General features: G+C 38.0%; 1 protein-coding gene across 2 annotated transcripts in view; it reads left to right on the plus strand.

Moving 5' to 3' along the window:
• Positions 1-24,016, plus strand: part of acoxl (acyl-CoA oxidase-like) — a 73,884-nt gene that overhangs the window by 37,751 nt on the left and 12,117 nt on the right. For both annotated transcript variants that reach the window (XM_067421949.1, XM_067421950.1), the window contains exons 17-18: positions 4,563-4,633; positions 17,493-17,594. In XM_067421949.1, the coding sequence (XP_067278050.1) occupies positions 4,563-4,633; positions 17,493-17,594 (173 nt within the window). The remainder of the gene's footprint in view (positions 1-4,562; positions 4,634-17,492; positions 17,595-24,016) is intronic.

Genomic DNA, 24,016 nt, shown 5'->3' on the forward strand with positions numbered 1-24,016 from the left:
AGCCAATTTAAGTTGTCTTAATTATTTTATAAAATAATTTTTAAAAAAAATGTTATACTATATTTCCAAAGTTTTAATTATTAAGCATATTAATTAAGGCACTACATGAAATATTTCACATTTGGGTGAACACACACACACACACACACACACACACACACACACACACACACACACACACACACACACACACACACACACACACACACACACACACACACCTATATTTAATTAACCTAATAATTGAGGAAATTACATGACATGTAATTTCCTCAATTATTAGGTTAATTAAATATAGGTGTTAGTTACAATTTATTTTAACTTATAGTTATTATTATTATTAAATGAATTACAATAATAATTAAAATACATTTATAACAAACTTAAGTTTGTAATCGTATTAGTCCTTATTATCATAAGCAATTTTGCTTGAAGTAAATGCAAGTATTTTTGCAAAAAATGAAAAAGAAAAAGAGATTTTTAATCTCAACGAGTACTTTCCTGGTTAAATAAAGGTGACAAAAAATATTTGTTCTGGAAAATAATTTCTAATTTAAAGCTCATTAAGAAAGAAATACCCCCTCCCCTTTATTAATAATAATAATAACAATAAACTTTATTTATATAGCACTTTTCAGGCATATAATGCAGTTCAAAGTGCTTCACATAAAAATCATGTTCAAAAAAACATATACATCAAAAAAAAAAAGATCAATTGCAATATTCAGAATAAAATACAAAACATATGATAAAAAATACACAACATCTGACAAGAAAATCTAAAAGAAATAGGTCATAATTGATTATAAGAATGATTTGGAGTAGGCCTTTCTAACGAAATGCCAAGATAAAAAGATACATTTTTAGTTTTCTTTTAAAAATACTAAGTGTACAAGCGTTCCTAATATCTGATGGTAGCGGGTTCCATAGTTTTGGCGCATAATTAATTAGCAAAAGCTGCACCGCTGATTTTTCTTCGTTGATAACTGGTAACCTCCAATAAACCTGCACTGGATGATCTTAGGGTTCTTGATGGAATATAATTAACAAAAGAACTGGCAATATAGTTAGGTCCTTGTCCGTTAAGAGCTTTATATGTGATAAGAAGGACTTCGAAATCTATTCTAAATTTGATTGGAAGCCAGTGCAGTGAGGCTAAAACTGGTGTTATGTGTTATCTCTCTTTTTAGTTCTGGTTAATAACCGAGCTGCTGAGTTTTGAATAAGCTGAAGTCTGTTTGAGGGAGACCTGTAAAAAGTGCATAACAATACTCTAATCTACTTGAGATAAGAGCATGGATTATTTTTTCTGCACCTTTCTGGTTTAAGAATGGTCTTATTTTAGCTATATTTCTTAGATGAAAAAACAAAGATTTTGTCACCTTCTTAATATGGGAGTCAAAGCTTAGATCTGAGTCTAAAATGACACCAAGGCTTGTCACCTCCGGTCTAATCCATGGGGTCAATTTGACTAAATTCTGGAGCAGCATTTCTCTCTTGGTTTTTGGGCCAACTAGTAGAATATAAGTCTTATCCTCATTTAATTAAAAAAAATGTATTACTCATCCAATTATTTACTGCCACGAGGCAGGTAATAATAGAACTAACAGTTGTATTATCATTTGGCTCGACAGAAATATAGAGCTGTGTGTCATCAGCATAACCATGGAAACACACTTTGTTTTCTCTGATGATGTCACCAAGTGGCAGCATGTACAATGAAAACAATAGAGGACCAAGGCAGCTTCCTTGTGGGACTCCACAGAGAATTTCATGTTTCTCAGACATATATTCTCAAAATGTAACATAAAATATCTCCCTAATGCATGTTTTAAACTAGTTTAATACACTAGCGGAAAGACCTACTAGCTTTTCCAGACGATTGATTAAGATATCGTGATCAATCGTATCAAACGCTGCACAAGTCTAAAAGAATTAGAATTGAGATCTTACCTTTGTCAAAATGTATTCTCAAATCACTGGTTAGATTTGTAAGGGGCAGTTTCTGTACTATGGTACGCTCTAAAACCAGACTCAAAATCCTCCATAATTTGATTTTCTTCAAAAAAGAAAGGAGCTTATTTGTGCTGCAACTACCTTTTCAAGTATTTTACTAATAAATGGGAGGTTAGATATTGGTCTGAAATTAGCCAGGACATTACCATCCAGATTAGGTTTCTTCAACACAGGTTTTACAATAGCTGTTTTAAAGGCCTCAGGGAAGTAGCCAGTCTGAAGAGAATTATTTATGATATACAAGACATGTCTTGAAACACTGTCAAACACTAATTTAAAAAAAGTTGTAGGTACAGGGTCAACGCATGAGGTAGTGGAGTTACAAGCAGTAACAACCTCTTAATGTTATGCAAGTAAATTCTCAGAAAGTTTCATCTCTATGATATATTTTATCAGCTATATTCCGTTCGATGGAAATACTAGTTCTTATTGATGATATTTTATCCATAAAAAATTGTGCAAATTCTTCACATTTTGATGCTGAAAAGTCATGATTAATGGGAGCTGTATTTAGTAGCTGATCAATAACAGATTTTTTTTTTTTTTAATTCTTGCAAAAAGTAGCGTTTTGTTATATACAGTCATTGCTTCTTTATAAACATTGCAATGAACTGTTAACCGTGTTTTTCTCCATTTTCGTTTAGCAGCCCGACAACTTCTCTTAACTTCTCTCACAATTTTAGTATTTAACCAAGTGGACATTTTGTCCCCTTGTTTTTGCTGTTGCAACAAGTCCCAAAACATTACTTCTCATTATTTTACACTAAAACGTGTCCTAAACACAAGCACAGTATACTGCATGTGCATTTGAAAACATTGTTTAAAGGTTTAAAGTAGGTGATTCATGTGCCCGTGCAGATTATAAACTCGCCACACGTCTTTGATCATTAAAGACATGGTTCAGCTTCCCTTTGACTTTCTGATTCTCTTACGCTCAGAAAGCAACAGAGAAGTGTTGTGCATTTTGAGCCTCTGATGTTCTGAGTATTTCCACATGCTGTGTGTGTGTGTGTGTGTGTGTGTGTGTGTGTGTGTGTGTGTGTGTGTGTGTGTGTGTGTGTGTGTGTGTGTGTGTACATGGGTTTGTGTGTCAAGATATATTTTCCTCCCCTGATAGCAAATTTCCATTCTCTCACCCTCCTCCCACACACTTATACACACAGAGAGATCATGCGCTAATTTTCTCTGAGATGGGGCTGATAACATTGAGATGAGGGGCTTTTATTCACACCTTATACAAGTGTTCTAGTCTTGGCTTTCATTTATGATTTTATTACTGACTTGAAACATAAGATTTTAACGCATTGTAGCAGCCACAGATCACAGAATATTTTTTTTTACATTGCACGGTGCTTGAAAAACCAGAAATATAGTCACATGCACTGTACAACAAGCATTCCTGTCCATTAAAACTATGAGATGAAATCTGCAGACGCAACAATCTCTTTACACTGGAAAATATGAATGCAAACAAGTTGTTAAACAAACAAAGCCGCTTTAAAGGGCTCATATCATGAGCCATCAAATTTTACTTCATCTATTTAGATAAAAGAGCTTAATGCACTATGGCAATGTACTGTCAAGTTCAAAACTCAAGACTTCCTCCCCAGTTTAAAAAGCAGAGCTAATGAATTGATCAAAGAGATGAATAAGCATTTATTCTCAATAATGTGTCTGTAGGATTAAAAGTCCCACATTTTAGTTAAAAGAGCTTCATCACCTTTTTGGTACAGTTTGTTTCTTCTAGAATGCAATTTCACATTAGCTCAGTGTAAAATATTATGATTTGAATGATATTGTTTTGTTCTTTCTTCTTTCAAGTAGATATAAAAAAAATATCTGCAGCCAAATTTGGTGCATCAAAGAAGCGCTGCTTCTCAGGCACATTTCCTTTCAACGGTCAGGGAGAAAAACTTCGAAAACTCCCAGAGGTAGCGGAAAATGCATCGCGTTCATAGTGTAAACACTCATGTGGTCGAATGCGTTCAAACAGCCACAAAAGACCACCTACTCTCCACCTCCTGACCTAACGCATGAACATTGTGAAGTGTGCTAGACAAACAGGATTTAAACTGTCGGATAAAGACTCAAGTTTGGTTTGAAGATGAAAAACGTACCAAGCACAATGTTCTCTCACCATTCCTGATTTCTCACACACTCAAAGCGTTTGGCGTGTCTTTGGGCTATCAGAGCAGAAACTAAAGCGGATGTTTTTGCGTTGTCTTCGGTGCACTCATATGTTAATTGATTTTAGGGATTATTTTATCCAGTAGACTGAAAGATCTGAAAAAGCCCATAGATTTATCCTCCAATAGACCCTCCCCTTGAAGAAATCAGAATAGAAGTTGTTAAAAGTGAACAAAAGAGACGCATTAAAACAGCAGGTGTAAACGAGAATGAGTCTCCCTTATCTACTTGTGATCCGATCGACCAAAACACATTTTTATGCCAGGTATAAACAGAACTTTGATGCAAATAACTCATATTTTATACATCTTACTAATAATATTGTATATATTTTAATAAATCTTATTTTGTTTCTGCAGTGACCCTGGAGCAGTTTGCTTTTGCCATTCGAGAGTGCCGTATCAAAGAGGACCATGCCTTGCTTACCAAGGTATGTGTGAAGCGCACTCTGCTCTGCTCTGTCTGCCGCGGCACATGACACTCTTTTTGTCTTTTGACTCATCAGTCGGGTTCCAATGGAAAGTTCTCAGAAGCAACAACAGCCTTGTGCCCACTCAAAAAACAATAAGCTGCGCTTTTCATCGCTGCAGGGAGATTTCAGAGGATTCCACTCTTGACCACGTGTTTGGAAAAAGGCTGCATAACAAACTGCATCCCTTACATCTGTGTCATGGTTCTGAGAAAGGGGCTAAATTAGTGTGAGGAGCCAGCATAACAATGCACTTTTACATTTTGCAAGAAAACGTGAGTGGCGCTTCCCATGCAAAACTCATCACCACAGTCCTTTGGTGTTCTGGGTGGTTGCTTGCAGTCAAAACAGCCCACCCTTAAACCCTCAGACTCCTAAGAGACATCTTTTGACTTGGGCCAGTAACCAATTATCTAAATGAAAACACCTTAGGAACCAAATGGTAGCGGCCAAGTAATTACCTGGAACAGGCATCCTCAAATAGTGGCCTGCTCTCCGGTTCTGGACCCTGGCTTTGTTCCAACCGGACCGTGAGACAAAATGAAAACTGTAGCAGTGGGTGATGATCATTTGGCACTATATCCTCTAATATTTTATGCCCTTATCCTTCATTCAAGCCCTTTCCTCTCTGTGCACGTTGCTTCTCTCTCCTTGGCTAAAATGCTTCAGAAAACGAGAAAGCAGCAAATATTGCCTAGTTATTTTATCTGCCATACATACATGACTCCTGCCATTCAACCAGATTTGTGACAAGACTTGAAACATGATGCTATTTCCAAAGATCATTATATTGTGTATTGTGTGTAATATCATATGCTTTAGTGTTAAAAAATACATTATTTTTACATATTTTTACAAAGCCCCTTCTTCTGAAAAGTGTACTGTGCTCTGATTGGCCAGCTGACCCAGTGCGTTGTGATTGGCCTAACACCTCAAGCGTGTGTCAGAAATGTAACAACCATAATCGCAAGCTTCAGCTTCCAAAACAATTATAAAGACAGTTAATAATGTGGTCAGTTTTACCTTATCAGAGACGGATTCTGAAAAAGCAGAACAATCAGAACCAACTTTGCAAGCAAAACTTCAGCAGAATGTTTTCACTGTGGTAAGTTGTAAGTTCTGCTTGAGCAGCCAGTGTAAAACAGACCGTGTAGTGCATCTAAACATCATCTGCAAAGTTACGACAAAAGTAGATATTAACTATTACAGAAATCACTTTTTAAGGACTACAACAAATGGCTGGTAGAGACTACAGCGATCTTATTTATGGGCTAGTGACATCACAGACCCTAAATTATTACACTCTGACGATTGACGTGATACAAGTTCAGTAGCCCCACCCACTGAGTTGAACATTATAAGTATTAGTAGGTAAATAATAGATGTGACGCTAACACTGGATCAAGCAAATAAGCAATAAACATGCCTTTAAAGAATGCAGAATGTTGTGTAGTGCCAGCTTGTGGAAAAACAGTCGATGCATTGGATTTACAGAGAATTAAAAAAATTATGTTATGCCTTCTATATTGGATCCGACAGAAACTGCACAACACGCTTATGTGAGTAAAAGGTTTTTACTGTCACTATTGCTTTGTTACATATCGTTTGATATGTACGGATTATGTGTAAAAATGGCATTTGGTGGGTAAAATGTGTGTTATTTTGGCAAGGTTGCCTGCTAAAATTCGCATTCCTGGGTATATATATATATATATATATATACACACAGTGCCTTGCGAAAGTATTCGGCTCCCTTGAACTTTGCGACCTTTTGCCACATTTCAGGCTTCAAACATAATGATATGAAACTGTGATTTTTTGTGAAGGATCAACAACAAGTGGGACACAATCATGAAGTGACAAAATTTATTGGATATTTCAAACTTTTTTAACAAATAAAAAAATAAAAAATTGGGTGTGCAAATTTATTCGGCCCCCTTAAGTTAATACTTTGTAGCGTCACCTTTTGCTGCGATTACAGCTGTAAGTCGCTTGGGGTACGTCTCTGTTTTGCACATCGAGAGACTGACATTTTTGCCCATTCCTCCTTCCAGAACAGCTCAAGCTCAGTGAGGTTGGATGGAGAGCGTTTGTGAACAGCAGTTTTCAGTTCTTTCCACAGATTCTCGATTGGATTCAGGTCTGGACTTTGACTTGGCCATTCTAACACCTGGATATGTTTTTGCTTTATGTTTTGGATCATTGACTTGTTGGAAGACAAATCTCTGTCCCAGTCTCAGGTCTTTTGTAGACTCCATCAGGTTTTCTTCCAGAATGGTCCTGCATTTGGCTCCATCCATCTTCCCATCAATTTTAACCATCTTCCCTGTCCCTGCTGAAGAAAAGCAGGCCCAAACCATGATGCTGCCACCACCATGTTTGACAGTGGGGATGGTGTGTTCAGGGTGATGAGCTGTGTTGCTTTTACGCCAAACATAACGTTTTGCATTGTTGCCAAAAAGTTCAATTTTGGTTTCATCTGACCAGAGCACCTTCTTCCACATGTTTGGTGTGTCTCCCAGGTGGCTTGTGGCAAACTTTAAACAACACTTTTTATGGATATCTTTAAGAAATGGCTTTCTTCTTGCCACTCTTCCAGAAAGGCCAGATTTGTGCAGTATACGACTGATTGTTGTCCTTTGGACAGTCTCTCCCACCTCAGCTGTAGATCTCTGCAGTTCATCCAGAGTGATCATGGGCCTCTTGGCTTTAAACTTCTCCACAACAGTATCTCGGACCTGCCTGGTGTGTTCCTTGTTCTTCATGATGCTCTCTGCGCTTTAAACGGACCTCTGAGACTATCACAGTGCAGGTGCATTTATACGGAGACTTGATTACTCACAGGTGGATTCTATTTATCATCATAAGTCATTTAGGTCAACATTGGATCATTCAGAGATCCTCACTGAACTTCTGGAGAGAGTTTGCTGCACTGAAAGTAAAGGGGCCGAATAATTTTGCACGCCCAATTTTCAGTTTTTGGTTTGTTAAAGAAGTTTAAAATTAGGGATGTCCCGATCCGATCACGTGATCGGAAATCGGTCCCGATCACGTGATTTCAGACTCGATCGGAATCGGACGTTACATCCCCATCAGGACTCGGATATATATGTATATTCTTGGGTGAGGTGAGCAGGGGTGCAGTGTGAAAGGTGCACACTTGCACCGCGGTTCATCTCACAACGCATCAATAATATGGGTTGTAAATTGAAAATAATGCTTTATGTATGTTTCTGTAGATGGATACACGTGCTGGCTCCTCAGTGATGCATTACAACAGCGCTAATAAAAGAAAAACGTGGGCAAAACGGTATCTGTGTAAACTTTGTTCAATTCATGCGAGTGCTGCCGTATGTTCGAATATGAGTAGTCATTTTCACAGTCATCCCCCGGGTATATTCGCCAGAAGACGCGAATGAGAGCACGCGCGCTGATCTGTCTCTGTGGATCATCCGAAAGCGCGCACTCATCTCACAGCGCGCAAATATTGAGTTCTCTTTCAAGTCTTGCGCTGAAACGGACCAACTCACACAAGAAGTGTCAACATGTCCATCTTGATGAGTATCCAAGCAGACATAGTCTGAATATGCCTTAAGAGGACTTTATACAGTCGAGAAAGACGACGCAGAGCCTTCCATTAGGTCTTAAAGGGGCAGTAGCCTTTACTGCTGTCGGTTACATGTCAACCAAAAGATTTTTCGTTTTTTAAGTAAGTTTAGTTTTAGTTATTTATTTGATGCTATAAAAATGGCTGTGTGACGTCATGATAGACAGCTGAGATCGGCGTCTTCTCTGAGTGAAGTTGTCACTGAGGCACTAACAGACTTTTTTCAGGATTTTTTGGGAGCAAATTATTTAATTTAATTTAATTTCCATAACTGTTTATTTCACACCAACATAATTAATTGTTCTGCATCTGTGAGAGTATGGGTGTGCTTTTGAGTATGGGTTCGCCATTGTACTTCCTGCTCTGCGCAACTTTTTTATATTTACTGTTGCACTAAAATCCAAAAGTGAAGAATTTATGTTATTTATTACTTGATTGTTCAAGCTGCCTCACAGAAGTGCTCTATTTGTTAGAGTTGTTGAGTGTTACAATAAGGTGAATAAAATAAAATAAAAAGGAACATCCTGGTGCGTTTTTTCACTGTTCTTTATTCTTTTTTTATGTATTATAGAAGTATCAGATCAGGACTCGGTATCGACAGATACTCAAAATTAAATGACTCGGACTCGAGGGGAAAAAAACCTGATCGGGACATCCCTAGTTTAAAATGTCATCAATAAATTTCATTCCACTTCATGATCGTGTCCCACTTGTTGATTCTTCACAAAAAATTACAGTTTCATATCATCATGTTTGAAGCCTGAAATGTGGCAAAAGGTTGCAAAGTTCAAGGGGGCCGAATACTTTCGCAAGGCACTGTATATGTATATATATATATATATATATATATATATATATATATATATATATATATATATATATATATATATATATATATATCTCGCATAATTGAGGTCGCTTCAACCCGCGGACATGGAAAACAACCCACGGAAAAAAATGCAGACTTGGCAACACAGTGCAGTCGAGCTCTGTTGACAATTTGACAACTAACGTAATGCGTCGCTTCGTTGCTCTGATTGGTTGTAGCTCTATCCAATTGACATCTTTTCTGCTTCGGTTGAAACACGCCCCATAATCACAGCCCAATGGAGCAGTGAAAGACTCATATTCTGACTAGAAATGAGTATGACCACATCAGGTTAACCAAAACCACCAGTGAACAGTGATTTCTGATATGTAATGATTAATGTAGGCCTACCTACAGTCAGATGTTTTTCTCTCAAAATTATTTATTGTCAGTAAATCAAAGCCAATCACAGCAGTGGGTGTTTTCACTTAAGTCTCACAGCAGCCAATCACAGCAGTGGGCGTTTCCACTGAAGTCTCTCTACACAGCAGTGGGCGTTTCCACTGAAGTCTCTCTGTAGCCAATCACAGCAGTGGGTGTTTTCACTTAAGTCTCACAGCAGCCAATCACAGCAGTGGGCGTTTCCACTGAAGTCTCTCTGCACAGCAGTGGGCGTTTCCACTGAAGTCTCTCTGTAGCCAATCACAACAGTGGGCGTTTCCACTGAAGTCTCACAGCAGCCAATCACAGCAGTGGGCGTTTCCACTGAAGTCTCACAGCAGCCAATCACAGCAGTGGGCGTTTCCACTGAAGTCTCACAGCAGCTAATCACAGCAGTGGGCGTTTCCACTGAAGTCTCTCTGTAGCCAATCACAGCAGTGGGCGTTTCCACTGAAGTCTCACAGCAGCCAATCACAACAGTGGGCGTTTCCACTGAAGTCTCACAGCAGCCAATCACAGCAGTGGGCGTTTCCACTGAAGTCTCTCTGCAGCCAATCACAGCAGTGGGCGTTTCCACTGAAGTCTCACAGCAGCCAATCACAGCAGCGGGCGTTTCCACTGAAGTCTCACAGCAGCCAATCACAGCAGTGGGCGTTTCCACTGAAGTCTCACAGCAGCTAATCACAGCAGTGGGCGTTTCCACTGATGTCTCTCTGTAGCCAATCACAGCAGTGGGCGTTTCCACTGAAGTCTCACAGCAGCCAATCACAGCAGTGGGCATTTCCACTGAAGTCTCACAGCAGCCAATCACAGCAGCGGGCGTTTCCACTGAAGTCTCACAGCAGCCAATCACAGCAGTGGGCATTTCCACTGAAGTCTCTCTGCAGCCAATCACAGCAGTGGGCGTTTCCACTGAAGTCTCACAGCAGCCAATCACAGCAGTGGGCGTTTCCACTGAAGTCTCACAGCAGACACGTCCCTTCAATCAGAGCATTCAAATCAGAGGTTAAAATCAGGGTAGGAAAAAATGTCATTTCTAAATTCTGATCAATTTTGATGTAAAAATCATACTGTGCACCCCACAAAACATAAAATAACAATAAAAAATGGAGTTCATGACCACTTTAAGGACCCTGAACGTCTCTCTTTCTTTGTATAAAAAGAGCAGAGTAAACATTCAGCCTAAGATCTCTGTATGTGTTAACAGAAGAAAGAAAGTCATGCAGGTTGTCAATGACATGAGGGTGAGTAAACGTAAATTTTCTATTCATCTCAGGTTTTTTGTGGCAGAGCTTTAAACTAAAAGATTGCATCAGTCATTCAGTGTGGCTCAGAGTCACACTTAAACTTTAATTGGCAGTGATATGACACAGCTAAAATAGGTGCAGTATCAGGATGTGCTACAGTCATATGAGTATCAGATTAGCAGCTGAGTGGCGGAGCAGAACCGACCACACCGATCTGAGACCTGCTGACAGCAGCTGTCAGGCCCTCTAGAGAGCAGCTAACATGAATAAATCTCAGATAATGACCTCGTTCCTGGCAGATCATGAGGTGTGCCGTCACACCAGTCCTGTGATCGAGAGACAAAGCGCGCCAGTGAGGAACAGGAAAACCTCACTTCCACCTGTTTCTTCAAACTTCTGTTGCGTTGAAGAGACACGAGACCTGTCATCCTACCTCAGTTTGACATTTCAATCTGTGTTTCAAGATTGCATTAGCTATGCTTCTGTGTAAATTGTGTTGATAAACACCTTTTGAATGGAATACTAGCTTAATACTTACAGAATATTGTGTGATATACACTGAGTGTTTTTAGTTTTTAGTAGAGTGCAGTGCAACTAGCCTGACCAACTCTAGTCAGAATATGAGTCTTTCACTGCTCCATTGGGCTGTGATTATTGGGCGTGTTTCAAACGAACCAGGAAAGACCTCAATTGGATAGATCTACAACCAATCAGAGCAATGAAGCGACACATTACGTTAGTTGTCAAATGTCAACAGAGCTCGACTGCACTGTGTTGCCAAGTCTGCGTTTTTTCCTGCGGGTTGTTTTCTATGTCCGCGGGTTGAAGCAACTATTATGTGACGTATAGACCCATGAGTGCAAATTTTAGCAGGCAACCTTGCCAAAATAACACACATTTTACCCCCCAAACTTCATTTTTTCCCGGAGACCCCTCATTTTTGTTGAAATCCGATGGCTCAGAAAGGCCTTAATTGACACCAATGTCATTTTCTCTCTCAAGATCCAAAAAGGCACTAAAGACGTCGTTACAAAGCCCGTTACTACAGCGGCTCTACAATCATTTTATGAAGCACAGAGAATAGTTTTTGTGCGCAAAAAAAACAAAATAACGACTTGTATAGTGAAGGGCTGATTTCAAAACAAACCTTTGAACGATTATGGATCAGCGAACTGATTCATGATTCGGATCGCCAATGTCATGTGATTTCAGCAGTTTGCCGGTTTGACAAGCGATCCGAATCCTGAATCAATATGCTGATTCATAACCGTTCGAATCTTCGCTTTGAAATCGGCCCATCACTATATAAGTTATCTTAATGATTTTAATAGGCTACCTCAACTTTGTCAAATGTGTACGTTATTGAAAGCACAACATTGTGTCTGTAAATCCAGCACCTGAGACTTGTTTACAAACGATTCTGCAGTTAAATGAAACGATTGCGGACACGTACATTGTCTTCCCCACGTGAGCTGGAACTTCATTAAAGGACAACTCCGGTGAGAAATGACCCTAGGGATAATTAACAGATGGTTACAGAGTAGATCGTTCTCTGGGATGCGTTTTTTTATGAAAATTGAATGTAAAGAGTTTTATCTTTAAAAACAGATTAGCTTATAAAAAACTAGTCTATGGGGCACAGAGTAGTGAAATTAAATCGCTAGTTAATACCACTAACAAGGCTAAAAATAGCCTCACACTAACACAGTAGCATAATGAGGGTCCCTACATGCAAACCGAAGCATTGAGAACTTTGTAAGAGTACAAACAGTTTAATAAGAAGATACGTTGTAAACATAGTGCATTATGCGTTCACGGACAGGCGCCATCTTGGAAAACAGTCTCGACTCATCGAGCGACGAGAGCTCTGCTAAGTGATGAACTGTGACTTGGAATCTCATATGGTCCGTTGTTTCCGGAAGAAAACACTGAACACAACAGAGAAAATAAATAAATAAAAATAAAAATGTCCATGTTATTACATTTCACAAACTTAATTCCTATCGACCAGCTCACTTAGAACAGCGCTCGTGAATCGATTCATCGAGACTGTTTTTCGAGATGGCGCCTGTCCGTGAACGCGTAAGGCACTATGTTTACAACGTATCTTCTTATTAAACTGTTTGTACTCTTAAAAAGTTCTCAATCCTTTGGTTTGCATGTGGGGACCCTCATTATGCTACCGTGTTAGTGTGAGGCTATTTTGAGCCTTGTTAGTGGTATTAACTAGCGATTTAATTTTACCACCCTGTGTCTACCCTGTGCCCCATAGACAAGCATTATAAGCATCCCAGAGAACGATCTACTCTGTAACCATCTGTTAATTACCCCTAGGTTCATTTCTCACCGGAGTTGTCCTTTAAAAATAAATGAAGTATCACACATTCCTAATAATAGGATCCAAGGAAAGCATATTCAGCAACTGTGTTCTTCCACAATATCTTGCTATCTTCTCCGGCATGTTTATTGCTGCTGGCTAGCGTGATCTGATGAGTCGGTGGGCGGGTCTACTGATTTAGATGTGCTTATTATTCTGTAAAGGAGTGTTTTGTCAGTCGATGACGTCAAAATGCAAACGTGATCGTTTTCTGGGCCTGGACTAACAAGGAAGTTTTCAGCTCTGAAACTTACAGAATATTCTTATATTACCATTAAATTGTATATATCAAAAGCTCAAGGGAAAGTTGATTTCTCAATTCATCACCCCTTTAAATAGATTTTACACACTTAAAGCAATATCACATTGCCTATCGAATACCACATTATTGAACAAGGTATTGCATAAAGCATTTTTCTTCAATACCACACAGCCCTACATTACAGTTCCATATCACTATGCCAAATGATTTCAATTATTTCAAAGGTCCTTACAGCCAACAATAGCAAAAGACCCAAACCCCACAGACCCATTAAACAAGCAAACAAATAAAGTAAACAATAGCATAAAAGTGAAAAAATATTTCCATGTTTTTGCCACAAAATTAAGTTGTATTATGTATGGAAAGCACATGCTCTCTCTCCGACTCAAACGCACACACACAGTATGGACACACACTCGCACAGAAACGTGTTGTCAGCGTTGCTCTGACGGTTTTATCAGTAAAATAGTTTAGCCTACATGACATTTCTCAATAGTGAGGTAATAAAGGTGTTGTTCTTGAAGCATGTAAACTCATGGCTATTAGTAGAGACGCTGCTGCCGAACAGATGCAGACTTGGGTAATTCACATACACTTAATCTCTCTCTCTCTCTCTCTCTCTCTCTCTCTCTCTCTCTCTCTCTCTCTCTCTCTCTCTCTCTCTCTCTCTCTCTCTAATAACTGCATTAACAACTGTATTAGTCTGCTGTCAATGGCTTAAGCCTCCGATAAATGACGTTTTGGAATTAGCAATGGAGGCTTGTGATTAGATGTGTAAGAAATTAGTCCTACACACAAGCATTTTAAGGACAAAAACCTTTGAGAAAAACATTTTAAGTAACATACAACATCTGAACGATGTCTTGAAGTTTTGGTAACTGTAGTATAAGCGAATAACTGACTTTTGAACCATTGCATTATTAGAAAATAATGCACACCTGCTTTGCGTCGAGTGTGCATTTTTTCTAATAATTCAATGGACAAAAGTAAATTATTCCTTACTTATATTTTAAGTCATTTTTAACAGCAGATATACACCCACACACACAAAGTAATATTCTTTTAGTTTAAAGTCCCCCCGTAGTCAATAGTTTTTACGGAGTGTCTATCACACCAAGTGCAAATAGCATGCCTTGTCGGCAAGTGCTATTTGCTCCGCCTAACAATGTCTGGTTGTGCCAAACATTTTTTTTAAACCGTTTGTGATTTAACGTCTTCAGTGGCACAATCAGTAAAGCAAATGGCAAATGGATCATTGTTTTGACACAATCAACACTGTTTCGAATCCACATTTTGTAGAGCTTGCTTTTCTCTCTTTTCTCATCACATTTACTTTCAATAAAAATTAAGAAAATGTTCTAAATGTGGAAATAAAGTGCCAAACGAAATGCTTAATAATAATAAAGCATTTATTACGTAGGGTTAAGGGTAGGTGTAGGGAGGGCTTTTAGTGTCCCTTTACGGCGGCATCCATGTAATGATTTAAATAAAAATAATAATTTACTCTCTGGTATTATTGCATCCTGTTAACGTACAACAATACTGAGGAGCAAATAGAGCAAAATAAAGTATAAATTACATGTAAGTACTATTTACACATATTGCAAAGAACTGCTACTTTTACATGATGTAAATATAGATGAAAATAGTCTATCACGTTTTCGCTCAGTAAATAGCATCTACAGCTATTTGCACAGTGTAAATATCATCTATCGCTAAGAAAAATCGCTTAGAGTGTGAATAGAATTTAGTTGCTATTTACACTTGGTAAAAAGCCGCTGGCATAGTTTTATCCCTTAAAATTCATCTTTGATCATATTTAAGTTTTTCATTCCAAAAAATTATTCATGCCTTAAAATAGCTTGAATGTAACTCTACAACCTCGTCTCATTTAGTATGCACGGTTCTATGAATATGCAAATGAGCCCCGCCTCCACTCACACCAGCTCTGGAGATCCACTTGTTGACAACCTCTCATTGACATAGTTTGTGACTGTCTTTGGTTCACTGTCGTTTCAAAGAGAAAATACTCAGCAACTTATGAATTTGCACATGGCTTGTTTATAGCATATTAAAAACACCACATAGACATGTAAACAACATTAAACACTTGAGCAAATCACAGTTCATGGCTGTGACGTAACCCAAAGCGTATTGGCTATTTATTGTTCCCAACTTCCTTATTTCAAAACAGGAAAGGAAACTACACTTGTCAAATCATTTCTTGGGGTCTTTAAGCTTTTAATAATTACGATTCAGTCACTCTCATGATTGTGCGTGATGCGCATGGTTTCAGTTCCCAAAGCTGACATGCTAACCAGGTGACTTCCATCTGAGTCGAACCCTTGTTCAGCATGGACTGATAAGAAACTTAATAGCCCTGCGATAAGCCATCGATTCTCTGGTTTGCATAAGAGGAAGAAAGCAAAGCACAAATGAGAGCGAGAGAGATCATACGGCGCTACGTTTGCGTTACAGTATGTTTATATTGCTTTGATCCAGCGTTAATTAAAAAACAAGATGATATGGTGCATCTAGTGAACATGCTGACCGCTGTTTGCTGTGAGGTCAGAGGTTGTATTCTTCATCTTAGTGTCCATACTTTAGAACTGATTGCTTTGCATGCTCTGTTTTTTCCTGTCCAGCTCTTTGATGTAGCTGGGTGGTTTGGTTGCTACCTCACCTCTGTGGAGAAGAGATATTAGCTCGTACCGCTACTGTTTTTCCATCCCCTTCATGTTCTGTATGACATCCTGTACTCACTCAAGCTGCTCGCTTGTAAAGAGGCCTACAGCTTGTAGGGTCCTTAAGATATGGAAAATAAATACCATAACATACAGGGGTCAGAAAGCATCTTTCCACTCACATTTATTTGACCTTGCATTGTTCTAGTTCTGAATGCTCTCAGACGGCGGCGTGCACAAAATAATAGTACGGGCGTGATTGGCTAATTTTACACATGCTGAATTCGGAACCACATACCAGCATAACACCTTTACTATTTTTACCATTTCTCTCAGGAATAGTCGGAATATTAAAGTCCCCTGTGGTGGAAATCAAGGTTTTAATTTTGTTTAAATGTCGATGTGATGCTTTTAATATGCTTTAAGACAAACCATGTGCAAATTCACAAGTCAACAACATGGCTGAGTATTCACAAGAAAACACATTAAAATATGCCATTTTGGTGATCAAATACGAGTTTTAAAGGATAAAATGATTGACTGCAGCGGTCCTTTAAGTACCTTGAGAGATAATAACATTTATGCATTTTGCAGACACTTTAATCCAAAGCGACTTACATTGCATTCAATGCACACATTTGATCAGTTCTTGCTTTCCCTGGGAATCAAACCAAGCATTATGCTCTAGTTGGTCACTTGTCATGTCATTCAGATGTGCCTTTCCTGTCATTTCTGGTGTTTCTTGGCCAGAATAATTGTAATATTGTCCAGATGTACTTTTAGTATATGTAATATTTAGTATATGTAATACTATGATATGTCAATTCGATTGAAGTTTATTTATATATCACTTTTCACAGTACATTAGGGATTTTCACACTGCGCTTAACTTCAAGTCTTAAAGTGTTACTCATATAAGTATTTTTAATGCATTAATTATTAATTGTAATGCTTTGTAAAAACTAATTTATAGTGCATATATATATATATATATATATATATATATATATATATATATATATATATATATATATATATATATATATATATATAATGCTTACCTATTCATTGTTACACTTTCAGAAAGTACTGTATAACGCATGACAAACAGCCAGTTTCAGATGTAACAAGAAATTTGCAAATATTGTAATGAATTTTAACTTTGGTTATACTATTTATGAAACAATATAATGCATTATAACATGCATTATGAATACTTTTATAATACTTTTATGTATAATGCATTATACCTAGGAGCTTCAAGTAAAGAGTAACCCCCAAGTATGCATTACTTATATGCAGATGCAAGATGTGCAAATCCAGCCTATGTGTTAAAATATGTCTCTGTGTCTTATTTTGTTGCACTATTGCATACTTTCCTTTTTCTCTTACAGTTCTGCCTTCTTCACGGCACTAGTCTGGTGTACCAGGAGAGAGCGTGGTATCTGGAGCACAACTACCTGACTCCCAGCACCAGCCGACAGATCCGCAGCCAGGTACTAACTCATTCGACCAGCAGTCCATCAGCCACATTTTTCAGTCTTCAGTGTCACATGATCCTTCAGACATCATTCTACTATGCTCAAGAAACATTTGTGTTGAAAACAGCCACATCAGGAGAGTATCAACACGCTGTCAATCAGTCTTTAGGCACTTAAAGAGGCGCAAAGTCTTTCTGCTGCCCATCTGAGGCTGTTTGGGATTAGATCTCCTCATTAAACCTTTGCACATCAGCCAATGTTTACGGAGAATGGCAGAATGTGAACATTAGCAAAGGGATATTGATCGAGGGTCTGCCTTGAACACACACACGTAAAGTGGCCAGTTGTTCACAATTAGCTGTGATTAAACAGCCAGGCGGCCTCATTCGGGTTCTCCCACACTAGAGCCGAGAGGGTTGACACCGGTCTGTCAGTATGCGGTCAGCAGGTGCTTTACTGCATGTTTACCACTCGAGCAAACCCAACACAGCCGCTCTCTCTGAGCAAACAACCCCCTCTTTTCTCCCAGAGCGACTGCAGCGGCCGCCACACGTGACTGAAGGCATGTGCTTACGGTTCCTTTCAGCGTGCTCATATGAACTATTGTTATATGTTTTCAATGGCTTATTGAAGATAATTTATCATGTGACAGGCTGCATAATGTGGCGAAAATAACCCGATTGCTTGTTTATAATTAGCTGCTGTTTGCTGGTTTTCTTAAGGATGCACATAGGATTTCACAAATGAGATCTCTAATATCTCGACTGTTCCTCCAAGACAGAATGAAGAGCAAATTTAGACTTTGCACAAGTCTCTTTTCACATTTGAACCTCCGCTTAGATTTCAGATCTTAATGTATCATGTTGTGCTCAAAAAAATATGGCAACACTTTAAAATAGGAATTCATTAGTTAACTACATCAGGACTATCAATGAACAATACTTCTAAAGCATTTATTCATCTTAGTTCATGTTCATTTCTACATTTTGGTTGAAACCGATAATTCCTTATATTTGAAAGCTGATAACCAATATATTGGTAGATAAATCTTAATCCATTTTTTAAATATAATTGTTGAGAGCCTGGTTATAAAAACATCTCACCATTAAAAGCCATGTCCCAAGCACACAATTATGATTTTATGTAGCCTATATGACAGACTTGCTATATGACAGAAGTGATTCCAATCATATTTTATAATTCAAAACCATCATAGTGAACAGTGCACATCTGAAGTGTCTCAGCTGAAGGAAATAATCCACTATTTATTGGCTTTAATATATCGGCCACATTTTCTTGTTGGGCCGATAACGATAACATTATTGGAAAATACCGATATTGTGGCAATATATTGCGCATCCTTATTTAAAATCATTTATCTCTCAACATTAATTCACCACAAACTAACATTAACCAACAATGAACGAACCTTTTTTTATAAACTAAGGGTGTTTTCACACTTGTTCCTTTTCAGGGGTCTGAGCACGGTTCGTGTGATTTTAGGCCCATATGTGAACACTCCTAACGATCTCAGACCCCTTTAAAGCAAACCAAGTCAAGACCATCACTGGAGGTGGTCTGGGTACGGTTCGATCTCATCTTACGGTTCACTAAAAACACGCAGTCTGAACACAAACCGCTCTGGGCTTCCTTGATATTTTCTGTTCGAAAATTCAAATGTAGTTTGGTCATCAGATGTCACCGTACAAATCGCCTGTTCGTCGCGGCTGATTCTTCTGACAAATCTCAACAAATTATTCATTCACAACATACACTCTAGTTAATTGCAATTTCAACCGCTTCCGAACTGAGACGCTGGACGCTGAGGCGGCTGCGCGCCTTACCAGTTTAAAATGGTGTTACGAGCACACACACCTAGCACATGCACAGAAGCCAGCTGTCACAAATAAACTGAATCTTTAGCGCCTTATTGCATTTATTTCAAAGCGTCAAAAACACACAAGTTTCACATAAACAGGTGGTTTTGTCTTAAGTGAATGTAAACATCTGCATTATTAGCCTAATAAAAGAATCAGTGGAGAATATGCAGTTCCTCATACAGTGAAGAATATGCAGTTTTATTTTTTTCCAAGTGATTATTCCATTTCTTACTTGAATGCTGCTTTTAGGCATATCTATACTTTACCTGGAAAATTTAAAGCGGTTTATTTAATTTGCATCTTTCTTTTATTATTTTATTGTGTTGTTTATTTTTTGTTTGCTGATATTATCGTTGCCTTCTGCAATAAAATAAACATGAATCAAGGAAAACAATTCAAATGTTAGTAACAAAGGTGGACATGTGATATATATATATATATATATACACAATTTTTTAAGATAAACTACTTGATACAACAGCATTTGTACTGTCATAAAGTAATAATACAAACAAATATATTGGTTACAGAGGAACAAACAGTGTAGGTGAATGGGATCAAATGTTGAAGGCCGTAGGGTCAGCCATCAAACACTGAACTGGACTACATCCACAAAGCAACAGTCTGAACACAAAGGGGTCTGAGACCACATTCCTACTAAAAGGAACCAAAAAGGATCTGAGTCCTCTTTCAGGGACAGGGACAGTGTGAGCGTAAAGAGAACCGGGTCATTTTTCACTTGGTTCACTTCTTGGTCCACTTAGGGTGCTTTCACATCTCTAGTTCGGTTCATTTGGTCCGAACCAAGGGCAAACAATTATACATTGTTGCATTTTTCAGCTTTTTTGGTTCCTTTTCACACCACACTGATTGCTTTGGTTCGAACCAGTTGAAACGAACCAAAACGCAGGCACGTGACAACATCCACATCACTCATTGGCCATGGCGTATTTCCAAAACTGCTTTTCGATTGGTCAGAATTTGCGGGTGGAAAAATTCCAACAGAAGAGGCAAAGCCAGCAAACTATAATAACACTATGGAGAGACGACTGCACGGGCCAGTTTTGTCCCTGGCCATAATCTACTACACTGTGTGTATTAACCACAGTATGCAAACAATACATTTCTATAATGAAGCGCAGATGCGACGTGAAAACAACATTCTAATGCACTGCAGACGGCGAGCGCGCATCACTCGTCACTTCAAGCGGAGGCATGCATTAATTATTCTTAACTGACATGTTCATCTTCGCGAAAAATATTGCCAACGATCTATCAGGTAATAATGTCATGCACAGGTCAGCGCAGCTAACTACGGCAGCTGGTTTAGTCCAAAAATGATCAGTACTTTTGCGGTTGGTTCTGTTCGAGGTCGGATCACGTTCTCATCACAAACAAACCGCTCCAGAGTTCGTTTGAAAACGTACCGAGACCACCTCTCCAAGGAGGTCTCGGTACGCTTGTTTGGTCCGCTTTTGGTGCGCACCCGAGTGCGATTGCTGCTTTCAGACTTGACCAAACGAACCGCACCAAAGAGGGAAACGAACTCTAGTACGATTCAACCGAACTAAATGAGGCAGGTGTGAAAGCACCCTTAAAGGAGTCTGAGTTTGGTTCTTTTAAAGAGGAGCCAAGAGTGAAAACAGCCTAAAGGACCCACTTTATATTAGGTGGCCTTAACTACTATGTACTTACATTTAAATGAATAATTTGATACAATGTACTTATTGTGTACATGCATGTTTTTACATTTAAAAAAAATACCTGCACATAATTACATCTGCAATTAATTTATATAGTTAAGTTTATAATTACACTGTTGATACTTCCCTTACACATATAACCTACCCTTAAACTGACCCATACCACCACAGCTGTCCCTAACTTTACACTTAAAGGAATAGTTCACTTTAAAATGAAAATTCTGTCATCCTTTACTCACCCTCAAGTTGTTTCAAACCTGTATGAATTTCTTTCTTCAGCTGAACACAAGGGAATATTTTTTGATGAATGTCAGTAACCAAACAGTTAACTGGAGCCATTGTCTTCCATTGTAGGAAAAAAAATACTATGGAAGTCAATGGCTCCGGTAACGGTTTGGTAAAGTTAACTATCCCTTTAAACTGACCCACACCTCCACACCTGTCTCTAACTTTACCCGTATCCCACCTCAATATCAGCAAAAGTGTTTTGCAATATAATATGACCAAGTACATTGTAATTATTTTTTGATGTAAGTACATAGTAGTTAAGGCCACCAAATATAAAGTGGGATCCATCAACTAATGTTAACTTTTTGTAAAGTTTCAATATGACCTCAAACATTTCTCAGGCCAAATGAACTGCTATCAAATTACTGCTATTAACTACTATGAGTTAACTACTGATTTATTTGTGTGTTATTATAGACTCGTAACTGATCTGTAAGAGCATCAACATTTCCTTTGTGGCTTTCATGTTTGTGTTGGGAGTCACTAGATTTGTATTTTTTTAAGTTGAGTGGATGTTGCTGAAGACATGATCTATCCTTAGACAAGATGAAAACATGTTTTGGACAGATACGAGTGAGCATCTTTGCCTATCGTGTGTTTTTCCATGCTGTGGAATAAGCCATGCAAATAATGTCAGGCTCAGTGAGGTTTGATTGACATTACGTTTGTTATTGATCTGAGAGTCAATGGCTGCTGAAGTTTAACAGAAACCGTACTGAGTGAGCAGACGTGTTGTTAAATAACTTTTGTAACGTTTTCAGTATGCAGTTTCAGTGCAGTTCATTTTATGTATTTTGATTTTTGAACTGTTGTTTCAAGGGGATTTCCTTGTTCATTACATCTTTTTTCTATAAAAGAAAGTATTATACAACAAGAGGTTGTACTTGAATCAAAAGATCTTTATCTTTAATTGACTTGCTTTATAATAAATAGTGTAATCATTAAACATACACTATCATTAGATTTCTCACCAAGGCTGCATTTATTTAATCAAAAATGCATTAAAATATTGTTTATACATTATTTATTCCTGTGATGCAAAGCTGAATTTTCAGCTTTATTATTCCAGTCTTCCATCAAACCCAAATCATCTGATCCAATACGGACTATCGTTCAAAAGTTTGGGGTCGGTAAGAGTTATGTTTTAAAAAGAAGTAATATTGTAAAATATCATTACAAAGCATCATTACTCCAGTCTGCAGTGTCACATGATCCTTCAGAAATCTTCTTATATGATGGCTGGCCACTTAAGAAATATTTATCATCAATGTTGAAAACTGGTGTGCTTGTTCATATTTTTGTAGAAACTGATGCATTTGTTTCTCATGATGAATAAAAAGATGAATTGAAACTTTAAAAAAAACAGCATTTATTTGAAATAGAAATCTTTTTGAAACATTTACTGTCTTTTGATCAATTTTAGGCATCCTAGCTGAATAATAGTATTTATTTCTTTAAAAAAAAAATCTGACTGACCCGAAACTTTGGAACAATAGTGTAAATTAGTGAGACCTTCCCCCCTAAAATACTGAACAACGTTTGGGCAAGTTTTTTTCCTTATGTATATGCAACTCAATATGAAATGTGTCTTCATTTTCATAAAAGAGAGTGCATGAGACTCCCTTTTATCTGTCACAATATTCAAAGAAAGAAAATGTGCTAACACTTTAGTTTAGGGTCCAATTTTCCTTATGAAATAGTTGCTTATTAACATATTACTAGGATATTGGCTGTTTATTAATACATATAAAACAACATATTAATGCCATATTTGGCATGACTATATTCTACATCTCTTAATCCTACCCAATACCTAAACATAATTAACTTACTATTAATAAGCAGTAATTAGGAGTTTATTAAGGCAAAAGTCGTAGTTAAAAGTAAGAATTGTACCCTAAACTAAAGTGTGACTTCTTGCAGAACTAAAGATGTTCATGACTCTTTACTTTAGAGTTCCAGTCAATTGCTTAGGATCAAAGTTGAATCAAGACCAAAGTACAGTCCATCTCTGTGAGACCTGATGATCTGAGGTGTCATTAATGTCCAGCAAACGGTGCTGAAGTTTAATACACACTAACCTGATGTATGAGCAGCAGTAACAGTGCTTGACTTGACACTAATTAGTGAGTGTGTGTGTGGTAGTGATTCAGGGCAGAAGAAATGTCCATGAGCATGTTGTTGAGTGAGTAAGTCTGTGTGTGTGTGAGGTCTGTGAGGACAGTATCTGGATGAGATCCTCGCATGTACGTGTGATTTCTCTGTGTGTGGCTCCAGCTCTTTAGAATGACTCCTATTGTACACACTCTCCTATCATTACACATGTCAACATTAGAGACAGACTCGCATGCTTCACTGAACACAGACAAACACACACACTCACACACTCACACACACACCCTTACCCCAACACAGAGGGTTAGTGTTGGAGATTGTGTTTTTAATTGTGAGCTTTATGTGATGTATTATGGGTAATGGATAAGTGTTTAGAGGGGATTTTTGTAGAAGACCATATTAATCGGTCAGTAAGTGTCATTGCTTACAAGCTGCTCTTCATAAGATCATA

Source organism: Pseudorasbora parva, chromosome 17 (genome assembly GCF_024679245.1).
Source record: "Pseudorasbora parva isolate DD20220531a chromosome 17, ASM2467924v1, whole genome shotgun sequence".
In the NCBI taxonomy this organism is placed as follows: Eukaryota; Metazoa; Chordata; class Actinopteri; order Cypriniformes; family Gobionidae; genus Pseudorasbora; species Pseudorasbora parva.